The sequence below is a fragment of the Tupaia chinensis genome, unplaced genomic scaffold (genome assembly GCF_000334495.1).
Source record: "Tupaia chinensis unplaced genomic scaffold, TupChi_1.0 Scaffold000198_1, whole genome shotgun sequence".
Lineage (NCBI taxonomy): Eukaryota > Metazoa > Chordata > Mammalia > Scandentia > Tupaiidae > Tupaia > Tupaia belangeri.
The window spans coordinates 1717916-1740480 of record NW_006159673.1 but is presented as its reverse complement, the minus strand read 5'-3'; the positions used below and the strand labels follow the sequence as shown (position 1 = coordinate 1740480).

At 58.6% G+C, this 22565-nt stretch overlaps 1 protein-coding gene across 1 annotated transcript; it reads right to left on the bottom strand.

Annotated features, from left to right (window-relative positions):
- Nucleotides 1–444: 444 nt before the first annotated feature.
- RCSD1 (RCSD domain containing 1) lies at nucleotides 445–21458 on the bottom strand. Its single transcript, XM_027771251.1, has 7 exons — nucleotides 21276–21458; nucleotides 16260–16361; nucleotides 15070–15165; nucleotides 11306–11377; nucleotides 8899–9102; nucleotides 5724–6380; nucleotides 445–820 (listed from the first exon to the last, which is right to left on the bottom strand). The coding sequence occupies exons 1-7, from the start codon at nucleotides 21456–21458 to the stop codon at nucleotides 746–748; spliced, it is 1389 nt and encodes a 462-aa protein (XP_027627052.1). The 3' UTR covers nucleotides 445–745.
- Nucleotides 21459–22565: the final 1107 nt, after the last annotated feature.

Sequence of the window (22565 nt, the reverse complement as noted above, 5' to 3'; positions counted from 1 at the left end):
GGGGGGCGGCCGGGCCGCCCCCCCCCCCAGTCGCGCCCGCCGCCAGCCCTCGGGGTGTCCTGCTTCGGCCACGGCTTCATCCATGGTGCCTGTCGCTGCTCCCCCCAACAGGTGTCCCCAGCAGCGTCATGACTAGGGCTGGGTGCACTTTCACATTTTAGTGTCCTGGTCAGGAGTGTCGACCTGGGAGCAGAAGAAAGGGTGGGAGAATCCTGATGCTCAACACGTATGGCTGGGGTCACAATAAAAACAATGGCAGACTGGGAACCAGCAGTTAGCGTAATGGCTATGTCGCTGGACTCCCACGTAGTCGACCGCGGTTCGTGTCCCGGACCCGGTGGCTTAAAACTCATGCCGGGCGCGTGAGCGTGCATGCCCAAGATCTGAGAGGAGAATGGAGGAGAAGGGATTGTGGTGTGACCATATCCCCCCCGAGGGGTGGTTTCTCGCTGTCTCTCTGTCTCTGTCTGGCGAGCGCACACGCCCTATGGCAAAAACTTCTCCAAAGGGGAAAAAAAAAGATTCTTGGGCAGCACAAAAGTGGAAAAAAAGAACAGAAAGCGTTAAAAATAGAAGGTCTTTGCAGGAAAGGACAGCAAAGGAGCTGCTGACCCAGCATGCATCTACAGGGTATTACTCAGCTCCCCCACGCCGGGAGCTGTGTGGGCCTGGGCCTCCTGACCCCATCCTCCAGCTGAGAAATGGATGTTTCCGCTGTCCCAGGTCCAGGTGGGGGTGACGTGGATCACCGTGGAGGGCTGTACTGACAGCACACAGGTGCACGAGGGGCTGGGGCATGTCCCAGGCCATTAGGAAAGGCCTGTGGAGGGGACAGAGATTAGAGAGGTGATTCTGGGGGAGAGGATTTCCAGGTAGTGGTAGGGGCCTGGCCCAAACCGGCCATGAGCAATTTCCATGGATGGTGCCAGCACTCTGGAAGGGGCAGAAGGGTGGGCGGGAGGACGCACTGCCTATTGGGTGGCAGTCATGGGCCGGGCACAGGGCAGCAGGAGAAGGCGCAGCACAGCCCAGGCCTCTGGCAGAGCTGAGCACAGGGAGGGCAACCCGGCCGCTGTGCAGGGTGAGGGCTCGGGTAGGAGAGCAGACGCTGAGGTGGCCTCTCCAGGACAGGGAATTTGGTGCGAGTATGGACCATGTGTCTGGAGTGAACTGGAGTGAATCGTGATTGTCCAGATGAGGAAGAAAGGCTGCCACAGGTCGTGGCCATGCTGAGAAGGGGAGAGATCTCAGAGAAGGGCACGTCAGGATCTGGGGAGGGCTGGGTGGGAATGTGGGGCCCCGAGAGGACGGAGGGGCAAAAGGCCTGCACCGAGACTCAGCTCCCGCCCAGGTCACTGGAGGGGCAGAAAAATGGGAAAGCCCAGGAGGCAGTAACGAAGGTAGTGAGCACCGAGAGACAGCCGGGTCAGCCCAGGGCAGAGCCTCGGGTGCCAGGAGTGGGGCAGGAGAGCGGAGGAGCTGGAGGCCCAGAGCGCCTACGCACTGCAGGCTGGGTGTGACCGGACCCTCCCGAACGCCGGTGTGAGTATGTCCGGCAGGCTGGTGCCCATCACTGGGTGCACGTGTGTGCTGGAGACACGGTGCCGCGTCGATGTAAGTCCCGGGGCTGGATCTCACTCGCTGTCCTCTTTCTCCTACGTGGAATCCCGCGTGCCGACCAGATGTGCCCAGCCTGCCCAGGACCAGGGGCCCAGGACAGCGCACTCTTTTGCACAACACATGAGTACCAGAGGGGCGGTGAGCAGCAGGTCCCCCACAGGACGCTCACTCGCCTGGCGCCCTGGCAGTGAGGGACACGCCTCCTGCTTCCTCTTGAAGAATGCATGGCTGTATTTTAAGGGCTTCCCATTCAAGGTTTGGGGCGGAATCCTTTTATTCCACTGTCTCGTCATTACTTTTCATGCCTCTGTCTCTCTTTCTCTTTTTAAGTTTGTTATAAGGTGCATTCTCCAGAGACAGAGAGGGAACGACAGAGTGGGAAAGTGAGAAATCACCCCCCAACCTGGAGAGGACAGGCATGCCACAACCCCTTCTCCTCCATTCTCTCGGGATTTTTGGCACTCACACACACACACGCCCAGCATGATTATTCAAGCCACTGGGTCCAGGACTCGAACCACGGAGTCGGTTATGTGGGACTTAACCTTAACCACCACGCCACCTGCTGGCCTAATGGCTCTGTCTTTTTCATCTCTGCAGCCCTGGAGATACCTGGTACTTGCTAAATGTTGATGAAATGAATGCAACTAAAATTAATTTATCTGATTCAAAAATTTCTACCGACCAAGGAACAAGATGGGGATAGGTCGGCGTGGAAACTGCTGTCTGTCTGGCACTGCCTCTACCAGACGGAGGGCCCTGGGCCGGCATCGCCACTGGGAAGCCCGTGAGCAGGCCTGTCACACTGCTTCTCCCTGGCGGACCTTTGGCCCTGAGGCATTCTGATCAGACCTTGACCAGGCTTGAGGACCAAAGAGAGCCGGAGGCAGTGCCCCTTCCAGATTCGCGAAAGCAAGCCGAGGTTTCGTTTTTGTCAGAGGGCACACACGCTCAGCTGAGAGACAGCGGGAGGAGAAGCACCCACGATGGGGTGTGGCCGCCCTGTATCCCTTCATTTCCCCACCCTGTTAGTATGGGGGCATGCCTGCATGTGGTTTTTAAGCCACTGGGGCTGGGTTCAAATCCCAGTCAGCCAGATGGGCGGGGGCTCCCTTGCCCGCAGGCCGTGGTTGGCCTGTGCAGAGGTGATTGGTAAGCGTGATATTATGATGACTAGAACTCGTGCCCGGGATGTCAGCATCGCCCGAGCTCTGTGACCTTGGACAGCTCCTGGCCCTTCTGGAGCCTCAGTGTCTTCCTCTTGGAACCAGAGCACTGGGCTCCAATGGCGTCCAGTCTGCATCTCAGGGTCGGGGATGGAGAAGGACTGCGGGGCTGCCCCGGGTGCCGGCCACCCTTCCCTCCCAGGCCGTCAGGAACATGGGCGTGCAGGCTTCCGAGATGACCAGTGAGCCTGCCCAGGGCCTCAGAGTGTCTGCGGGAGCCCTGTCCCACCGGGGACCTGAAGCAACCCCCTTCCCAGCTAACTTGCCCTTCAGAACCCGACCATGCAGGAGGTGAGACGGGAGGGCCTCGTGGTGAGGCAGGCGCCTCCTGGCCAGGAAAGGGGACGTGGGAGCCATGAGCAGGAGGCTGCTTGGACCCAGCGCCTGCAACCGCGAGAGGACTGAGGGTTGGAGGCGTGCATTTGCCTTCCAGGGACTTGGCAGAGTCCTTGGGCTCCAGAGGATTCTAAGCGTCGCTCATTTAGAAAGGAAGGCGTTAAAGGAATCAGAAGCACCTTTGCCTCACCGCCCAACCAGAGGGTCCATCGTATCTCGCGAAGCTTCGCAACTCACCTTTGTTCTCCCTCATCTACTGGGCCGTCAGGAAAGTCGTGACATCTTTTTCTGTTTTCCTATGCGAAAACGCAGCGTGGCCTTTCTGACAACCCAGTAGTTTGAGTGAGGACAATGCGAGGGCCCCAGGAAGCCCCCACAGACACGTCAAGCTCTCATACTTGCACTTCTACATTAGCAAGCATTTCTTTTGGGTGAAGCAACATCTGCTCTTTAAATTCACGGACCAGCCCCATGGCCTGGTGGTTAAGGCAATTGGATCCCAAATGGTTGACTGCTTAGTTCAAGTCCCAGACCCACTGCCTTGAGAAACATGCCAGGCATGTGTGCGTATGTGCCCAAAGTCCCAATAGGAAGGAGAGATGGGGGAAGAGGGGACTGTGGTGTGACAATGCCTGAGGGGGGGGTCTTGCTTTTCCTCTCTCTTCCTGACACTTTCCAGTGAGTACATGTGCCCGATGGCAAAAATTTAAAAAAATAAATAAATTCAGACATTCACTTAACAAATATTATTTTTGGACCAGCAGTTAGCATAATGGCTATGTTGTTAGACTCCCATGTAGTTGACCATGGTCTGAGTCCTGGACCCGGTGGCTTAAATTCACGCCAGGCACATGTGTGTGTGTGCCCAAGATCCCAAGAGGAGAACAGAGGAGAAGGGACTGGGCTGTGACCATCCCCCCAGGGGGTGACTTCTCACTTTGTCTCTCTGTCTTTCTGGCGAGTGCACGTGCCCTGTAGCAAAAACTTCTCCAAAACCAACCAAACAAAAAAACACAAATATTTGAAGAATCTATGTTCCAAGTTCTTAAGTATAAAGAAACTTGAAAAAAGTTCATGGAAAATGAAATGAAAGTATGAGTTAATGGAGCTGAAGCATGACTTGGTGCAGGGAATTTTAAAAGCTACATACCGTTACTTCATAATACGTGGTTTTTTCATGAACTTTTTTTTTTTTTGAGAGGTTTTTGCTATGGGGTGCATATGCTCACCAGAAAGAGAGAGAGACAGAGAGACAGAAAGCAAGAAATCACCCCCCAGGGGGGATAGCCAAGCTGCCATCCCTTCTCCTCCATTCTCCTCTCGGGATCTTGGGCACACACGCACATGCACCTGGTGTGAGTTTAAGCCACCAGGTCCGGGACTCGAATCTCGGTCGACTACATAGGAGTCCAGCGACATAGCCATTACACTAACTGCTGGTCCCTTTCATGAACTTTTTGAAGACCCCTCATAGGTGCTGGGGATGAGTGGGGAAAGATAATAGGAAAAAAATTAACAAAACAATTATGTTCAAGCAATGATATGTCCCAGGTTGACACAGGGGGGTAGTGGGAGGGTGTAACCGGAGTTCTTCTAGATGGAGGGGCCATTGAGGGGCCCCATAGCTGAGACCTGAGAGCCCGCAGGAAGTGCCCAGAGATCAGGACAGGAGGGTTCCTGGCTGGGGACAGTGAGCTCTCAGGGGACCAGCTCCGGGCACATGAAGAACCCAGGAGGGTTGCATGGTAGAGCAGGGCTGGGGCGGGCCAGTCCTAACCCTGGAGCCTGAGAAGTCCCCGCATTTGAAAATAGGAACTTCATCACAGAGCAGTGGATCCAAATGAACCCACTGGGCACAGGGCAGCTGCTGCAGAGAACGGACTCAGTGTAGACAACTGCAGAGCCCGGATCCGGATCCGGAGAGCTTCCTCCGGGGGAGGCGGTGGCCTGGGCTGGGGTGGGTGGGTCAGTGCACGGTGTAGGCAGGACAGGGCTCCCGGCCTGGAGCACAGTAGGTAGCTGGCCTGGACTTCCTGGCCTGGGCTTCCTGGGAGCAGGTGGGAGGCGGGGCCAGTAAATGTGGACCCAGACAAAGGACGCTGTGCGGGAATGATGCCCCACGATGCCACTTTCTAGAACATCCTCTTCATCTCACCCCTCTCCTCACAACTTGTTCTCCTGGGCGTACCCGCCAGGGCCATGTTCCACCCGCTCAGTGCACCCCAAAGAGCTGCAGTTCCCGTGGGCTAGACTGAAGTTTTAGGGAGGCACGTCCCCTTCCGCTGGGTGCAGAAAGGCTTGGTCACTCCACACACACCCTGGAGCTCCCGGGAGGAGGCGGCCAGCAGCTGGGAACAGCAGAGCTCCGCTTCCCTTTTTTGTCCGTCAGGACAGCCCGTCCCTGCCCGGGGATGCGGGACCTGGTGCCTTTGTTTCTGCACACTGGGCATCGTGGGACCCAGGGACAGGTGGTGACACGGGCACACGGGGCCCAGCACCGCGCGTTCACCTCTGCCCCCGTGGCCAAGCCGGGCTTCTTACCTCTTCCTGCGGGCGCGGCTGCACCTCTCTGGCGGTCTCCAGCGAGGCCAGGCCGGGCTCGGGAGCGGGAGCGGCATCCTCCCCCTGCTCTTCCTTGTTGTGTTCCAGGCCCTCGGCTCCTCCGGAGGGTGACTGCGGGGGCTGCTCCCTCGCGGACCCCGCCTCCAGGTCCTTCCCATCAGGGCCCTCCCGTCCTGGTGCACCGTCTTCAACGCCAGGCCTCTCCCCCTGCACCTCCGCGGGCTTCTCCGTCCCCGCCTCCTCTCCAGCGGGGTGGTCCTCCTCGGGGCTCCCACACCCGTTCTCTGCTCCTGGGCTGGGGCTCCGGGGCGGCTCTGAGGCCTCCGGGGCCAGGGTCGGGCGCTGGCGTTGCTGGTCCTGCGGGTCGGGCCCCCGCTCAGTCCTGCTGGACGCCCTCCGCAGCGGCGGCTTCCCCGCGCTCTCCCCTGCAGCCGCCTTGCCGGCCCGGGGTGACCCGGGGGTCTTGCCCTTGGCTGGGAACACCTCGTCCCCGTCCCCGTTCTCCTCCTTGGCTCCGTTCTCCTGGGACGGCTCCGCCTCCGGGGCCCTGAACTCTCCCAGGTCCCCACAATCGGACTGAGACCTGCGGAAGCGCCTGGAGGGGGGGCGTCTTTTGATCGAGCCCCTCGTTCGCACCTGGAAGGAAATTATCCACGGGTGAAAAGGGCCGAGAGGACGCGCCTGTCTTCCCACCCAGCCTAAAGCCGGGCTTGACGCCGGCCCGGATCACGGAGTCCCAGGGGCTGAGCTCCTGCTTGCCCTCTGTGACAGGTGGCGCCTTCGCGGAGAGTACCCCGGCAGACCCTCTGGGAGACACCCACGCAACCCTATGGTTTTACTGCCCAGGTGGACATTAGCCAGCTTGGTGTCCCACTCAGCCATTTTATTTTAAATTTTTATAAATTGCCTGTAAGTAGCTGGTTATCAGGAGGGTCTTTGAGTGAGAACAGGTTTGTTTATATGTCACAGGCCAAGCACACACCTCCACCAAGGTGCCCCAGAGAAGAGGGTTAGAGGCCTGAGCCGGCCAGCTGCTGCAGGGATGCCCAGGTGCTGAGTTGGACATTGGGGGCCTGCACCAGGCAGCTGGCCTCTAGCTGCTCTGCTGTCTGGGAGGTGGCCCACGGAGGCAGGCCCACCGAGGGGGGCTGGAACTTCCCGCACAGGCAGAGCCCTGGGCCCTGTGTGTCAGCCCAGCCTCACCTCAGCCAGGCTTTGTCAGGAGTTCAGGGCTAAATCCGCGTCAGTGTCCTACTGGACTCCAGAGATGGGCTCCTTCGTTCCCTCTCTCTTCTTCTTTCTCCCTCCCTCCCTCCCTTTCTCTCTCTCTCTTTTTTTCTTCCCTCCCTTCCTTTCAATTATGTAATGGCCAGAGGGCACATGTGCTTGCCAGAGAGAGAGAGAGAGAGAGAGAGAGAGAAAGCACCCCCCCGAGTGTGGTTACACCATGATCCCTTCTCCTCCATTTCTCCACCCCGCTGAGACTTGGGGCTCCAGCCAGGCTCGCCTTCCTGCAAGCTCACGTACCCGTCTGGATGTGGACTGCAGTCAGCCGTGTGGACCTGGCTCTGGTGACCACTAGGCCAGCCACGTGACGACTCCTTTAAGCACTCACATGTAAACTTCTGTGAACGGGACCTTCCCCAGGTGTGCATTTGGGTATTTGTCAGCCCCTGTTCCCTCTCAGGCTGGGACGGTACCTGGTCTATAAGGACTGCCTGGCTCATCCTCACCCAGGCCCGGGCAGTGGCCGTAGGGCCCAGGGACACTTCTGCACATCCCTGCTGCCATCAGAAGTGGATTCCAGGTACCGTGGCAACATGGCAAGCAGCAGCTCCTCGCCCACGGTCCCTGCCCTGCGAGAAGACGAGGCCCTCCAGCCCGTTCGGTCTGCCTTTAGGGATCTCCATGCCCTGGGTGGGAGGACCCTCGGCCCCAGCTGCAGGCTTGAGCAGCCCCAGCCTTCCCTCCACTTTGGTTCCTTGGGCTCACCTGTGCCCACACACCTTTCCTTTTCTCTTGGATGGACTTCCTGGAATGCCTACAAGATCTCACTTCTCCATCCTTCGTCCCAAAGCCCAGGCCCTGGCCTGGCCCTGCCACCTTTGCCAGTCCCTGTTGGGGCCGTTCTAGGCTGTCTCCGGTTCCACCTCCCCTGCAGGGCCAGGGATGTGGGGAAGCCTCAAACCTCAGGGTGGCATCAGTAGAAGCGAGCCTGGACATCTGTTTTTGGCAAATGCAGCAGCTTGGATGTCCTCTCATTGGGACAGTCTGGATAGGAGTGACCTGAGTCCACCCTGGACCTAGGGCTATTCACCTCGGAACAGCATGTTTTGGGAACCTCGTGACCTGCCCACCCTTTGGTGAGTCCCTCAGGCTTTCAGCTTCCGTTTCCAGTGTGTGACATTAACTATCTGTGTGGCTGCGACCACACCTATCTGCACAGATGGTGCGTATCCCCCAGGGCCTGCCTTCCAGGTGACTGGCTCAGCTGCAGGGACAGGAGATGGAGAAGCAGCCTGGGAGATGAAGAAGAGGAGATGCTTCCCTTCTGATAAAAAGCAGCTCCAGGCCAGCCCGGTGACTGAATGGTTATGGAGCCAGATCCTGCATGGCCAGCTGCAGTTCGAATCCTGACCCTGGAGGCTTGAAAATCATGCCAGGCACGGGTGTGTGTGTGCCCCAAATCCTAATGGGATGAAGGAATGGAGGGAGAAGGATTGTGGCATGACCATGCTCCATTAGAGAGTTCTCTCTCATGCATGCCCCTCTGGCAATTAAAAAAAGGGGGAGAAGGCATCAGGAGGCATAGTGGTTGTGGTGCTGGACTCACACATGGTCAGCTACGGTTCGAGTCCCAGGTCCGGTGGCTTGAAACTCATGCTGGGTGCGCATGTGTGCATGGCCAAAATCCCAAGAGGAGAATGGAGAAGTGATTGCAGGGTGGCCATGCCCCCTGGGGGGCGATTTCTCCCTTGCCCTCTCTCTGGCTCTCTGTGTCTCCAGCAAGTGCATACACCCTATAGCAAAAATCTCTAAAAATCCTCTCTCTCTCTCTCTCCCTCTGCAGGCGCTCCCTCCTCTCTCCAGGACATGGGTAGGGAAGATTCTAGATGGCCGCGCCCCTACGGCAGTACCCTGGGCTACCACCTACCTTAGTGCAGCAGGGCAGATGGCCGCCCTCGGGGGGCTGGTCGAAGCTGACGGGAACCTCCTCCCCCTCGCCGGACCGAGGCTGCACGCCAGGGCTGCTGGGGGTGGAAGGCGGACTGTGAAACGGGGACACCATGGCCTTGAACCCGGGGCTCTTGGGGGAGGCCCCGGGCAGCAGGGCCGCTGGATCGAAGGATAGGTTGGCCTGTGGAGAAGAGGGGAGGAATTTCAAATTGGGCGAGGAGACGTGAGGGTCTGCTCCAGCTTGGTAGTGGCCTGGTGTCACAGTGGTAGAGACCAGGCACCAGGAGGCTGTTGATGACCCTGCCCCATGGTCATCCACAGTCCCCTCCGGCTCCCTGGTCTATCGGGGGCTGACCCCAGAGAGCTCAGAGCAGCTGAAGCACAGAGGGCAGACGCCCTTGCCTCCTGCAGCCCGGCCTGCCGGCACGCGGCTCCTTCCCTGCCGCAACCTCCACGCTTTGTTCTCACTGCCCGTCAGGAAGGTGGCTGGCGCCGGGCCTGGGGCCCTCAAGCCTCCCTGTGCGTGGCTCCTTCCCGTGGACCAGCAGAGCGGTGGCCACAGACGGCCCTTCCAGGAGCCACAGGACCAGTCCCAGTGTGTGCTACCTGGGGGTCACAGTGCAGGCGAGACCAGATGGAATGCACCCTGAGGGAGATGGGGGACGGTTACCCAGAGGGGACCAGAGCTCGAAGGAGCGTGAGCTTGGGGAGGGGAGGCGGTGGCACCAGATCCACCCATTGCCAAGGAAAGCGTCCTGTCCCAGGCCCTCCGCAGCATCCAGGCCCCTCCTGCCCTCTGCATTCCCGACGCCCTCGTGGGGGTAGAGAGGCTCGAGGGACGGGAGGTGCTGTGGGAGGCATGCGGGTTCTCCAGACCAAGGAACCCGACGCCAAATACTAGGTTTTTCACTCCATAGTTCTGTGACCTGGGTGGCGTGGTGGTTAAGGCACTGGACACTCTCATGTGGTTGACCACGGTTCGAGTCCTGGAGCTAATGGCTTGCTTTCTCACCTTCTGTGTTTCTCTCTGGTCAAATTAAAATAAATGAATGAATAAATACAATGAAATAATTCTCTTTTTTTTTGAGAGGTTTTTCACTATAGGGCGTGTGCGCTCGCCAGACAGACAGAGAGAGACATAGAGACAGAAAGCGAGAAATCACCCCCCAGGGGGGATGGTCACACCGCAATCCCTTCTCCTCCATTCTCCTCTCGGGATCTTGGGCACGCACGCACACACGCCCGGTGTGAGTTTTAAGCCACCGGGTCCAGGACGCGAACCGCGGTCGACTATGTGGGAGTCCAGCGACATAACCATTACGCTAACTGCTGGTTCCCAATGAAATAATTCTTTAAAACAAAACAAAACAAAACAAAACCCAAAAAACCCCCCAAAAAAACCAAACAGTTCTGTGACCTTTAGCAAGGCAACAGCCTGTTCGAGTACTGGATTCTTTTTTCCCTAAGTTTCTTACCCAAGCTCCAAAGTCGGGCCCCTGTGTCCTCGCTCCCGCCGCTACTCTACTCTGAACAGACTGACACCCCTCTGTCCCCGCTCTTCTGGCCCAGCCGTGTGCTGCAGGACCTGCAGACGGTAAAGCAGCCTGGGCGGCTGGGGGTTGGCACCCGCATCGGGATCTTAATGACGGGTAACACAGGCTGAGTCTCAGTGAGAAGGAGCAGATTCAATGCAAAAGTTAGATGGCATCAGAGCGAGCCCATGCCACCCGGACATGGAGGGAGTTGAGGTGCTGGGGTGGATCTGGGAGCCTCAGGGCAGAGGGGCTTTACCTGGGCGTTAAAGACCGTCTCACTGCTCTCGAAATGCCAAGGTGGGGGTGGGTCTTGGGCTGCACCCCTCAGCTGGCTGTTGGAGGGGGCTTTCCTCAGCGCTTTCTGCCTTGGGAGCCTAGAGCTCCCTAGGGTGCAGTCTGCCCTCCCTGTGGCTGGGTGCAGTAAAGGACTCCCAGTGAGAGACTCCTTGGGGCGGGGCCTGGGGAGCAGCAGTTAAGTACTGCCTGGGATCCTCACCCTGTGGTGTTTTATGATTTGTATTAGTTTTGCTATAGGGCATGTGTGCTCACCAAAGAGAAGGTGGGGAGGAGCTAAGTAAGAAATCACCCCCTGGGGGGGATAGCCCTGTTGCAATCCTTTCTCCTCCAGCCCCCTCTCAGGATTCGGACACACACACACACACACACACACACACACACACACACGCTCTCTATGGTAAGAGCCTCCTCCTTTGTGGGGATTTATTCACTCCCTAGCAGGTGAGTAGGAGCCAACCATCCAGGTGACACACGGGCCACCCCGGGAGCCCTAGAGGCAAGCACACTGTGGACAGAAGCAGCAGTGGGCCCGGGTCTGCACTTGCCACTCGCCTGGAGTTTCTCGATCAGCGGTGAGCTCTTCACCTTGACTTTCGGAGGGTGGCTGGCGTTGGGCGGCGACTTCTGTAGAGCAAGCAGACAAAACCGTGTGAGGCCGAGAGAGGTGGGTTCTGGCTGCAGCCCCGAAGCCGTGGGAGGGAGGAGAGTGTGTCTGACCTCCGAGGACCACAGGCCCATGACCCCACCTGGGGCTGTATCAGGAGCCTCCCCTCCTCCCTCCCGCATGTTCCCAGCAACAACACCCCTGGAATCTGTGCCAGGGAGTCAGGGGAGACACTGTCTCATCGTCACCGTGAGGGAAGCCTCACTGCACCCCACGGCCCCAACAATAGCGACAGCTGGAGGGGGTCAAAGACAGCGGGCAAGCTGGCCTCCATCACACACTGAACAGGAGGCCGCATGGCAGCAGGAAAGCCGAGACAGGAGCGAAATTCCTCCCTTGAACTCACACTGTTCTGGAAAATACCACCAGTGGCATTGTTCACAACGGCCGTCTTCTGAAAGACCGGTTGCCTGTTCTCATTAAGCAGGCCTTTCTAAGTGCCCCCTGCCGTCCTGGCACCGTGCCGGCTCACTGCAGGTGGATGGATGAACGCGACTTGGTTGGGGGCCTCCAGTCCCTGGCCCATACGTCACAGGTGTTTGTCATAAACGTCTGTCAAGACCTCATGTGCTTCTGGGTTCTGCGTTATCTAAAAAGACTGACTCCCTGCACCACGTGTGACAGTGACAGTGACATCATGGTGACAACGAAGAAAAAGCTGACGACATGTCGGACAAGGCCGGGGTGGGATTTCCCAGTAAGTGCCACCTGCCCCGTGCCCCCATGTTCCTGAAGCACAGGAAGGTAACCTGGTCCCTGAGACGTCCGAGCCACTTGGAGAATGCGGTGACAGTGTTTTAGTGCAGGGAGGAGAAAGGCAGCTCTGGGGGCCCCTGTGACCAAGGAGGGGCATGCGGGGGTGCGGTGGGCCTTGGCTGGGGCTCGGGAGACTCCCCTTTCTGCAATTCCAGCTTTACAGGAGCCGGCTGGAGGGCCTGGCCCAGCCTCCTCTGCCAAGATACAGGGGGGTGGGAAACACGGCTTGAAGGCCCCTCCAGGCCCAGGCCACTGGCAGCCCTGTCCCAGAACCAGCTCCCAGCAGCCCCCTCTGTGAGGAGCACAAAGGGCCCCAGTCCCAGCTGGGCGTCTTCATTTTCTGTGTCTCACGGTGAAATTTCACATGGGCCAGCGTTTTTGAAGATGCTGATTTAGAAACTGCAGCAATGGTTTTATTGATGAAGCCGACTTTATGTCCTGCTATACTCTTCTGAAGATGGTGACATCAATGGGCACGTCCCCTCAACCACAGGACAGTAAGAGGACCCGGCTGAGGCACCCAAAATGCTACTGATTTGAACAGCACAGAAGGATCCCAAGTAGCGGCCCATGCAGTCCCTGGGAGTGGCAGCAGGTGGCAGCATCTCCCCATGGTTCCACAAGAGGCTCGCGGCAGGTGCTCGCAGCGCTAGAGAAAGCCTCCGTCCCTATGGTCTGAGGGTTTGTATACATGCATTAGCCGGCGCTCCTAGGAGTTATGGGCCTGGCTTTCCAGGTGGGACTGTTTTCCAGCCTGGAGAGACAAAGCAGCAACTGTGGCTACGTTAAACACCCCCTTGGCTAGTTCCTTCAGAGGGGTAAGCCCAGGTCACCGCCTGCAGGAGGGCCCGGTGATCAGTAGTGCTCTCCAAGGGGCTGCCCTGCCACCCCAGCCCTGCAGGCCTAGAGAGGGGTGGGGTGAAGCAACCCTCCCTAGCTCTGTGCACTGGGTGGCCTGACTGAGGCCTTCTTCAGGCCACGAGCTCTGGGGTGTAGGGTTTCTGTGTCTATTTCCGGGGAGCCCAGGGGAGGTGCGGGTGTGACTCTATTCAGCCCAGCAGGTGTGGCGGCTGTTGGCTTCATTTCTGTGTACATTTCAGACGACAAGCGGGTGATCGCTGGAGAGAATGTCCTGCCTATGTGCAAACAGCCTGCACTTGGTCTAGGGGGCACTAGAAGTCCACATGCACCCTCTCGGGGGCCAGCAGGTGGCACACTGGTCAAGGTGCTCGACTCCACATGGTCAACTTCAGTTCAAGTCCTGGACCTGACAGCTTGAAACTCACGCCGGGCGTGTGTGCGCATGCGTGCCCCAAATCCCAAGAGGAGATGGAGGAGAAGGGATTGCGGCATGGCCATCCCCTGGGGGGTGATTTCTCACTTTCTGTCTCTCTGGAAGCACACACGCCTTATGGCAAACATCTCTCTCAAGAATAAATACATAGATAAATAATGCACCCTCCTGCTCATGCAGCCCTCAGCTGTATGTGCCGCCTGGTGTCCGGGGTGCGCCCCGAGGGATGAAATCTGTGAGGTTATTTCTATGGTGCTCTTTCGTCCGATCACGGACTTGCCTCACTCGGTTTGTACTGCAGAGAATAAAGTCCCAGCTCAGCCCCCGTGCTCTGTCCACTAATTGTTCTTGCCTTCGGCTACAGCTAAGGGGACAGACCTATGATGCAGTGGCTTCTCCTGGGCATAGCCGGGTCATCAGGGGACAGCCTCACACTGAGCTCGGAATGGCCACAGCCTCAGCTCGTTCCACACTGTGGGAACCCCAAGCCCAGAGGGGAAGGTCACAGGAGAAGCTGACCCTAGGTACAGGCAGGTTGTCGGTACATTTGGGCTGATGACCCCACAAAGCCACGGAGACAATGTTGGCACGTGGAGGCCGACAGGAAACTCGGAGTTCTAGGTCTGTGCTCCTTGGGGTTCTTGTCCCAGGGTAAGCCCCTTGTTTGGTGGGAGCAGGGCAGAGGGTGCTCAGACTCCCCTACCTGCCTGAGAGCAGCCTGAGTCTCTCTTGTCTATAGACTTCTGCTTCTACACCACGGGTTGGTGCAAAGGTTTCGAAGCCACTGGTCCACTCTGACCATTGCCCTTTGCACATGCGAAAATACAGGCGCCAAGGGGCTTGCCCGGGCTCACCCGGGAAGCCGGGTCTTCATGCGGGTCCCCAGAGGAAGGGGAGGGAAGAGAAGCAGTTGAACTGGAATTTAGGAATGCACTCTTTGGCTTCCTGGCTCTATTTTGGGGTTGGCCTCCTGGGCTGGGTGCCAGGGTGTGAATTCATTTCTGGAAGGGATCACGGCCACAGGGAAGGGTCTCTGGGGCTGGGGTAGGGCATGCAGAAGTCACTGTTAAGGGACAGCCAGATAAACAAGGGCAGGTGGCCATGCAGGCCAGACGCATTGCTGGCTGGGAGCGGTGACACGAGGCCCCTCTCTATGTCGGCGACACTGGCTATTCACGTCACAGGCCAAGACCCCGTGTGCCTGTCTCTTCCAGTGAGCCCGAACAATGGCCAGCCCTGACCAGGCAGCGCGGGGCCCTGGTCTGACATGACACGGTCTGCCTTGTGCGAGCACAGCCCTCCTCCCCGTCCTCACACCTGCGGGCGGTCTGGGACCTCGGCTACGCTGCTGCCCTGCGTCTGCTGTGGCGATGGTGCGCAGACCCCTCTGCAGAGTGTCACGGCCGGGAGACCAGCTCCTGTACACAGGAGGCTCGGGAATGGAGGAGGAGGAGTCTCCACAGCAAGCACTGAGAAGAGGAGACGCACTCTCCAGTCAGACATGGAGAAATTCCCTGAGCAGATTTCGAGGGCTAGAAGCATGCCATGCGGGAGAGAGAAGCCCCCGTGCCGCGTCCTCTGAGCCCCACGGGCAGCACTTACCTCCTCGCCACTGGGGCCCAGATCTGCCCTGGGGGCGAGCAGGGGCAGGGGCAGGGAGCAGGGCGGTTTCCTTCTGGCTGGCTTACTGGCTGGTGTCTGGAGCGAGGTGACAGACAGACACAGAGAGAAGAGAGTCATGCACAGGGAGGAGAAGGGAAGCGGGAGCCGGCTTCGGGGCTCAGGTGGCTGGAGTGCAGCATGGTGGTGGAGGAGAGGCATGTGGTTAGCAGGTTACACTCGTGGTCTGTCCACACCCACTACCGGCCTCTCCTCGCCTGTGCCTTTCCTGCTAGAACTTTCTCCTTTGAGTGAGATTCATGGGCCTGAACCAGCATTTGGAAATGGCGTCACAACAGCCCTCAGGAGGGGCCGCTGGGATCAGGGCTACACTATCGTCCACTCTCATCACGTCGCTGGGCTGCCTGGAAATTATGGCCCGATTTTCCAGACAAAAGGGCAACAGTGGAGCACAGTGCACTCACAAAAGCAGGGGGCGGGCCAGCAGGTGTTGTCGTGGTTGGGGCATTGGACTCCCACAAGGCTGACCGCAGTTCGAGTCCTGGACTCGGAGGCTTGAAACTCATGCTGGGCACGTGTGCGTAAGTGTCCTAGATCGCGGGAGGTGAACTGAGGAGAAGGGATTGTGGTGTGGCCATTCCCCCAGGGATGATTTCTCACCTTCCCTCTCTCTCTCTCTGGCATGCACATGTGCCCTATGGCAGAAACCTTAAAAAAAATGTAAAAGCCGTGGCATCTAAGTTCTCCCGAGCGGCCGTGAGGAGCCTCCTGCCGCACATCACCCTAACGAGCTCCTCGCAGTAACGCTGGGGAAAATCTAGCCTGGTCTCTGCTGTCTCCGAGCCCTTCCCCCGCCTTCCTGGTGGCCGGGGCTCTCCTGAAACCGTGGGCCACTGGCCCTGGCTCTTTGTCCCAGTAGCTCCCCTCTGAGTCTTTTCTCTTCCAGATCCAGTGGGGCTCCGCCTTGCTGTCCCCAAGCCAGTGGCTGGCGGGGGGGCACATCCCTCACACTCAGAGGGACCCCTCACTGGCTTCTCTTCCTGATTTGGTAGTTACCCAGCCTCTCCCTCTCTCCCTCCCTCCCCCGCCTCAAGGCTTGACGATCCTTGACGATCCTTCTTCCATCTTCCATCGATCACCCTGTAAGGGGGTGCTCTGAATCCCTGACTCACCTCCTTCGCTGCAGCTGCCTGCTCCCTAAACCGCCCGGCCAGCTGGGCCACCGAGGGGGGCGCGGAGCTGTCCACATTGGCATTGGCGTGCGCTGGTCTCTCCTGGCAAACAGAGGAAGCAAAGCTGTCAGCAGATGTGCCTTGGCTCCCTAAGTGCCGTGTGTGTATGTGTGTGTGTGTGTGTGTGTGTGTGTGTGTGTGTGTGTGTGAGGCGGGAGGGGGGGGCAGGCGGGGCACCTGTTCTGTGGCCACGAGCAGGGATGCCTTGACCCTGGGGGGTTCTCAGAGAATCACGGCTTCAACCATGATTCCATGGGTACCTATTACACAACGCCTGGGTGTGGCTCTGGGGACTGGAGGCAAAGGAATCCCCCATCCCGGAGAGTGGGAGAGTGCCCGTGGCCTTTGTAGCAGCAAGACCCTGAGGTCTTGGAGGGTAGATTCTAGGGCCTCAGGACAGCGAGGCCCAGGTTTCAAACTTTGCAAAGACCCCCTCCGGAAAAGGGCTCCTCGGTGACAGGAGTCTCCTCCCCTCGCTCAGCTCCTTTGCAAACCGGGATCTCCCCTAGTGCGCGTGGAGAGAGCCTGGCAGTGTGTGACAAGGTGAGCGGGAGCCCTCGCCGAACTTTTCTCTTTAATTTTTACCAGAGTCCGTGCATGCTTACCAGATAGGGACAGAGAGAAAGCACCCCCATGGGGGTCGGCCACACGAAAATCTTTTTTCCCTCCATTTCTCTTCCTCTTGGGATTCTGGACATGCACGCACACACCCGGCATGTTTTTCAAGTCGCTGGGTTCTGGACTTGAACCACTCAGTGGGCCATGTGGGTTCCAGCTCTCCCCCCCCCCTTTTTTTAAAGTGTTTTTTTTAAAAAAAAAACACCTTATTTATGTATTTATTTTAATTTGACCAGAGAGGGACAGTGCAAGAGCGAGAGAGGACGACAAAAAGTGAGAAAGCAAGTCACCAGATCTGGGATTCAAACCACGGTCGGCCATGTGGGAGCCCAGAGCCCTTAACCAACACGCCACCTGCTGGCCCCAGTTCCAGCTTTCTTAACCACCACACCACAGGCTTGTTCTAACGTCTAATTTTTAGTTTCCTTATTAGAGAGGTTTTTGCTATAGGGCATGTGCACTCACTGGAGAGACAGAGAGAGATAGAGACAGAAAGCGAGCAATCACCACCCCTTCCGGGGGGAGATGGCCACGCTGCAATCCCTTCTCCCCCACTTTCCTCTCGGGATTTTGGGCATGCACACACATGTCCCTGGTGTGAGTTTTATGCTGACAGGTCTGGGACTCGAACTACAGTCCACTATGTGGGAGTCCAGTGACGTAACCATTACTCCACCTCCTAGTCCCAGTTTATTTATTTATTCACTGAGAGCGAGCGAGCACACTTCTAACCGAATCCTCAGGCTGCACTCCATGCGCGTCTCAACTGGCCTCGACCGCCATGCTGGTGTGTACAGGACGGCCCCAGGACAGGAAGCTGGCACCTTCCCACGCGGGCTGCATCGTCACTGTGCCATCACCTGGCCCGTGTCGTCGAGCTATCAACATGCATGTGTGTCTTGTCCCCCTTACTGAACCAGTGCCTTGGGTGAAGAAACGTTCGAGAGGACCCACGGATGGCGGGATGGGCACATCGCTGGACTCCCACGTAGCCTACTGCGGTTCACATCCTGGACTTGATGGCTTAAAACTCACGTCAGGCGAGTGCGTGCCCAAGATCCCGAGAGGAGAATGGAGGAGGAGGGATAGCGGTGTGGCCATCCCCCCAGGGGTGATTTCTCGCTTTCTGTCTCTCTGTCTCTCTGTTGAGCACACATGCCCAATTGCAAAAGTCTCTCTCTAAAAAAGAAAGATGTTCAGGAAACATCTGCTGAGTTAGTAAATAGATGACTTGAGGCTGCTGTCACAGCGGAGGAGAGCCGGGTGGCCTGAACTCGGCACCCTGGCTCTGCCAGCCCGGCGCCCTCGGCAGCTGGACCTCTCTGAGCCCTGGCAGGGTCAGGAGCGGCACTCCCTCATCAGCTGCTTTGTGGTAAGTGGTCCACTGCACGCCACAGAACCGGGCTGGGCCTGGCACTGAGTGGCCCCAGAAGGGCGGCTATTACTGGCAGGGGTCCTGCCCTGGGCCGGGTCCCTAGGTACTGTGGCCATCCCCCCCTCAAGGTGCCCGGGCTCCCTGAAGAGGTCACGATGCCCCCCAGGACACTTTCAGGGATGCCTCCTGCCCAGGGCCTTGTGTCTGTGTCACCACGAGGAGCCATCTCTTCTAGACTGTGACCCCTACCACACCCCTCACGTCTGGCCTGGCCCTGGGAGGGTGCAGGCAGCAGCTTGTTCGAGACAGTCTGTCTCTGCCTTCCCAGGGCTCATGGCCTATGGAGAGTGGCTGTGAGCCCGCACCCCTGTGCTGTGCACACCCACACTCACGAACACACACTCACACACTCACCCACACACTCACCCACACACTCACCCACACTCACACACACTCTGCCGGCCCTTTTCTGCTAAAAGTGCCTCCACACTTTCCATTTGGGTACTCCCTTCCAGGTCAACCTTGTCATTCTATGACACTGTCCCTGGGAGCTGGCACAGGGGCAGGACCACCCCAGCTTCCAGCAACGAAGCAAAGCTGCTCAGAGATTGAGGACGCTGCTGGGGATGGCTGCTCTGGAGGGCAAGTCGGTCCTGATCAGCCTAGGCACCAGGGGCTGATTTTGCATGAGGAGGTAAGAGGGTTCACTCACTTCTCCTAACGCTGGGGGGAGCCGGGCAGGCCTGGCTGTGGGGCCCCGCTGGGCAGGGCACAGGCCCCTCACCTCCCTGACCTTCACACTTGCCACATTAGGAGAGGCCAGAGAGGATGCCAGTCCTCCTGGAACGACGGAGGGCCCGAGGGACAGCCGCGATGAGTCGTGGTGCTCTTAGCACAGACTCCGGCCGGTTGGCATCCACCTGTCCAGCCCCCGGCCTCCTGGCGGCCAGTCTCTCTGCCCGCTGCTATTTACTGCTGCTGACAGGGCACTCCACCTCGGCTTCCAGGCCGATGGCCTGTGGTGCAGGAAGCCGCGTCCAGTTAAAAATAGAGCGCCTCAGAGTCAGAACTCTGCCCGGGCCTCCCCGCCTTGGCAAGAGGCTCAGGGGCATGAGGATTATGAGGCTCCTGGAAGCATTTAGGGCTCAAAGCCTGGGTTGGAGGGAAGACTGCAAAGGCTGAGCTTGCTTTCCTGCCACCCGGTGACTGGCTTTCCTTAGCCCGGGAAGGGCTCTAGAGGTGTCTAAGCGTGGTGAGCACACCGGCCACCAGCCGCTCTGCGGGCGCTTGCCATCTTCCCCATGCTGCAGAAGACCGATGGCTGCTTTTGTCAGCTGGGCACACCAAGGCCCGGAGAAGGCGAGTAACAGCCAGGGTCACACAGAGCAGCCAGCTGGGGTGGTCTGTGCCCCTGAAAGCCCAGCAGTAGACTTCGGGGAAGCAGCGGGACTCGTGAAAACCGCAGTGCTGCGTGATCTTGAAGTATACTGGCCACTAGGTTTCGGCGGCGGTGGAGAAGCATGCCCTCCGGGTGGCTGGGGTGCAGGCTCAGTCTGCTGGAGGTTTCGCCTGAGCTTCCGCCTTGAAGCTGTGGCTGGTGGAGCTACCAACTGCCCCAGTGGGGTCCAGGCCACCAGACAGTGGCTCTCGGCCCGGAGGCAGTCTGGAGGGACGGCTCTCCCTGCTGCGTTCTCCCCAGACTTCCCCGAGACCCTCTGCCTTCCCGAGATCAAAGTTCCCTTCACTGTGTGACACCCATGGCGTGCTTGGCACACAGCAAGGTGGAGACTGTGCCATCTCCGACCACTTTCTCCCTCCCGCCCGGCCCAGCTGCTGCTACTGGGCTCGGCCATCTCCTCCTGGAGCCACTGCCACCCTCAGCTCCTTGCCGGCCACACCTCCTCCAGCCCCTCCCTGGCCGCACCCGCGCTCCGGCCTCGGTCATTGCCTTGACCTCAGCTTGTCCTTTCTTCTTGGGCCAATCTCCGAGTCTGACACCTGGCCTCGGGGCCTGTCTCCTTTGTCCCTGCTTTAGCTCACATTTGTCTTTAGGACTGTGGGCCTGGGCCTGGGTCCTGCTACTGTTCCGGCCTGGCCGTGCCCTGGCGTGGAGCCGTGCCTGTGCTGCCTGACGCTGCTGGGCCGGGGGAAGCACCTCCACCTGCACAGGATGTTCCCCTGATGGCCAAGGAACTGTGTCTGTGGGGCCCAAACTCCTCCTGCTGCCAAGCTGAGTAGGCTCAGTCTGGGGGCTGCTGGTCACCCACACAGTGGGCCCTCTGTGCATAGGCCACAGCAAGGCCCACCTGCCTCCCTGTCTCTGCACTGGGTCTCCGCCCTCCTCCTGGGTTCAAGTCGGGGTTCTGGGCATGGTCCAAGGGCAGAGGGCACTAGGGTGGCCTCCTTGTCTACAGCTTGAGGGGAGACATGGTGGGACAGCTCTGCCTGGCCCAAAGAGCCTTGCTCTTCACTCACCAGAAACACTGGAGAGCCCAGAGCCTCTGGGTGGGGTGTGCTGGTGTTCGCAGACCTCTAGCACTGAGACGGGTCTTAAGACAGCTGTGCCAGGGACCAGCAGTTAGCGTAATGGCTATGTCGCTGGACTCCCATGTAGTTGACCGCAGTTCACGTCCTGGACCCAGTGGTTTAAAACTCACGCCGGGTGCGTGTGCGTGCGTGCCCAAGATCCCGAGAGGAGAACGGAGGAGAAGGGATTGCGGCGTGGCCATCCTCCCTGGGGGGTGATTTCTTGCTTTCTGTCTCTCTGTCTCTCTCTGTCTGTCTGGCGAGCGCATGCGCCCTATAGCAAAAACCTCTCAAAAAAAACCAAAAAACAAAAACCAAAAAACAAACAAAAAACAGAAAAAAACAGAAAAAAAAAAAGTGAGGCTCAGTGAGAGACGCCAGACACAAAGGACCACGTCACGTGACTGCGTTTACACAGACGTGCCGATTGGGCATACCCACAGGGACGGGAAGAAGCTTCGTGGCTGCCTGGCGTGGGTGGGGGTAGTGGGGGGATAGCAAAAGGACATGGGGTGTCTTTCAGAGGTGATGAAGACGTTCTGAGATGGGCTGGGGTGCTGGTTGCACACGTCTGCGGATACTCGGATAACCATCGAGGTGTGCACCTCACATCGGTGCATTGCCTGACGTGTAAATTAGCATGCAACAAAATGTTACTTTAGAAAAACGTCAACTTGGGACCAGCAGTTGGCGTAGTGGCTATGTCGCTGGACTCCCATGAAGTCGACCGCGGTTTGAGTCTCACATTCGGTAGCTTAAACTCACACCAGGTGCGTGTGCGTGCGTGCCCAAGATCCCGAGAGGAGAATGGAGGAGAAGGGATTGTGGCATGGCCATCTCCCCTGGGCGTGATTTCTCGCTTTCTGTCTCTCTGTCTCTCTCTTTCTGGAGAGTGCACACACCCTATAGCAAAAACCTCTCCGTAAAAAGAAAAAAAAAGAAAGAAAGAAAAACGTGAAGTCTGCATGCCCAATCCAAAGGGAAGCTGGCTGGGGCAGGTGGGGCGAGGGAGACACCAGCTTCATCCTCATGTCCCCAGCTGGCCACCATGGTTGGTATCCCCCACCCCGCCTGCTCCCAGCATGCTATGCAGCTACGGACATGGCTGAGGTCTCTTCCTACCCGCTGCTGAGGGCTGAGTGAGCAGTCGGGCACCCTACAGCTCTGAGGGACGCGGCGAGCACGGTGCCCAGTGCGGGAGGAGGGCTGGCACGGGCGCCCTCGGCCTGCGACTGTCCACCCACGCATTTGTTCCGCCAGTGAGTGCTCATTTATTGACACCTACTACGGGGCTGGCCCTGCTCTAGGGAGATGTAAAGACGAAAGTCTGTGGTCCTGGAACTGGAAGAGCTTCTGGTCTTCTGGGGAGACAGACTGGAGATGAAATGATGAACACAGAAAGGACCACGCAGATGGGGGAGTTCTACCTGCATTGGGGCTCAGAGAGGGTGCTGCGTGGACAGGGCGGTGCGTGAGCAGGGAGCAGTGAGGGGGTGCCTGGGAGCTGCCAGGGTGCAGGGCGGGACCGGCCGCACACGCACCGCCTCTGGGAAACCTCAGTTGGTCCGGTACCGTCTAAGTGAAAGAGGGCAGAGGAGGGCAGAGCAGTGGGCAGAGGAGGGCAGAGTGACGGGCAGAGGAGGGCAGAGTGATGGGCAGAGGAGGGCAGAGCGGTGGGCAGAGGGGGGCACAGTGACGGGCAGAGGGGGGCAGAGCAGCGGGCAGAG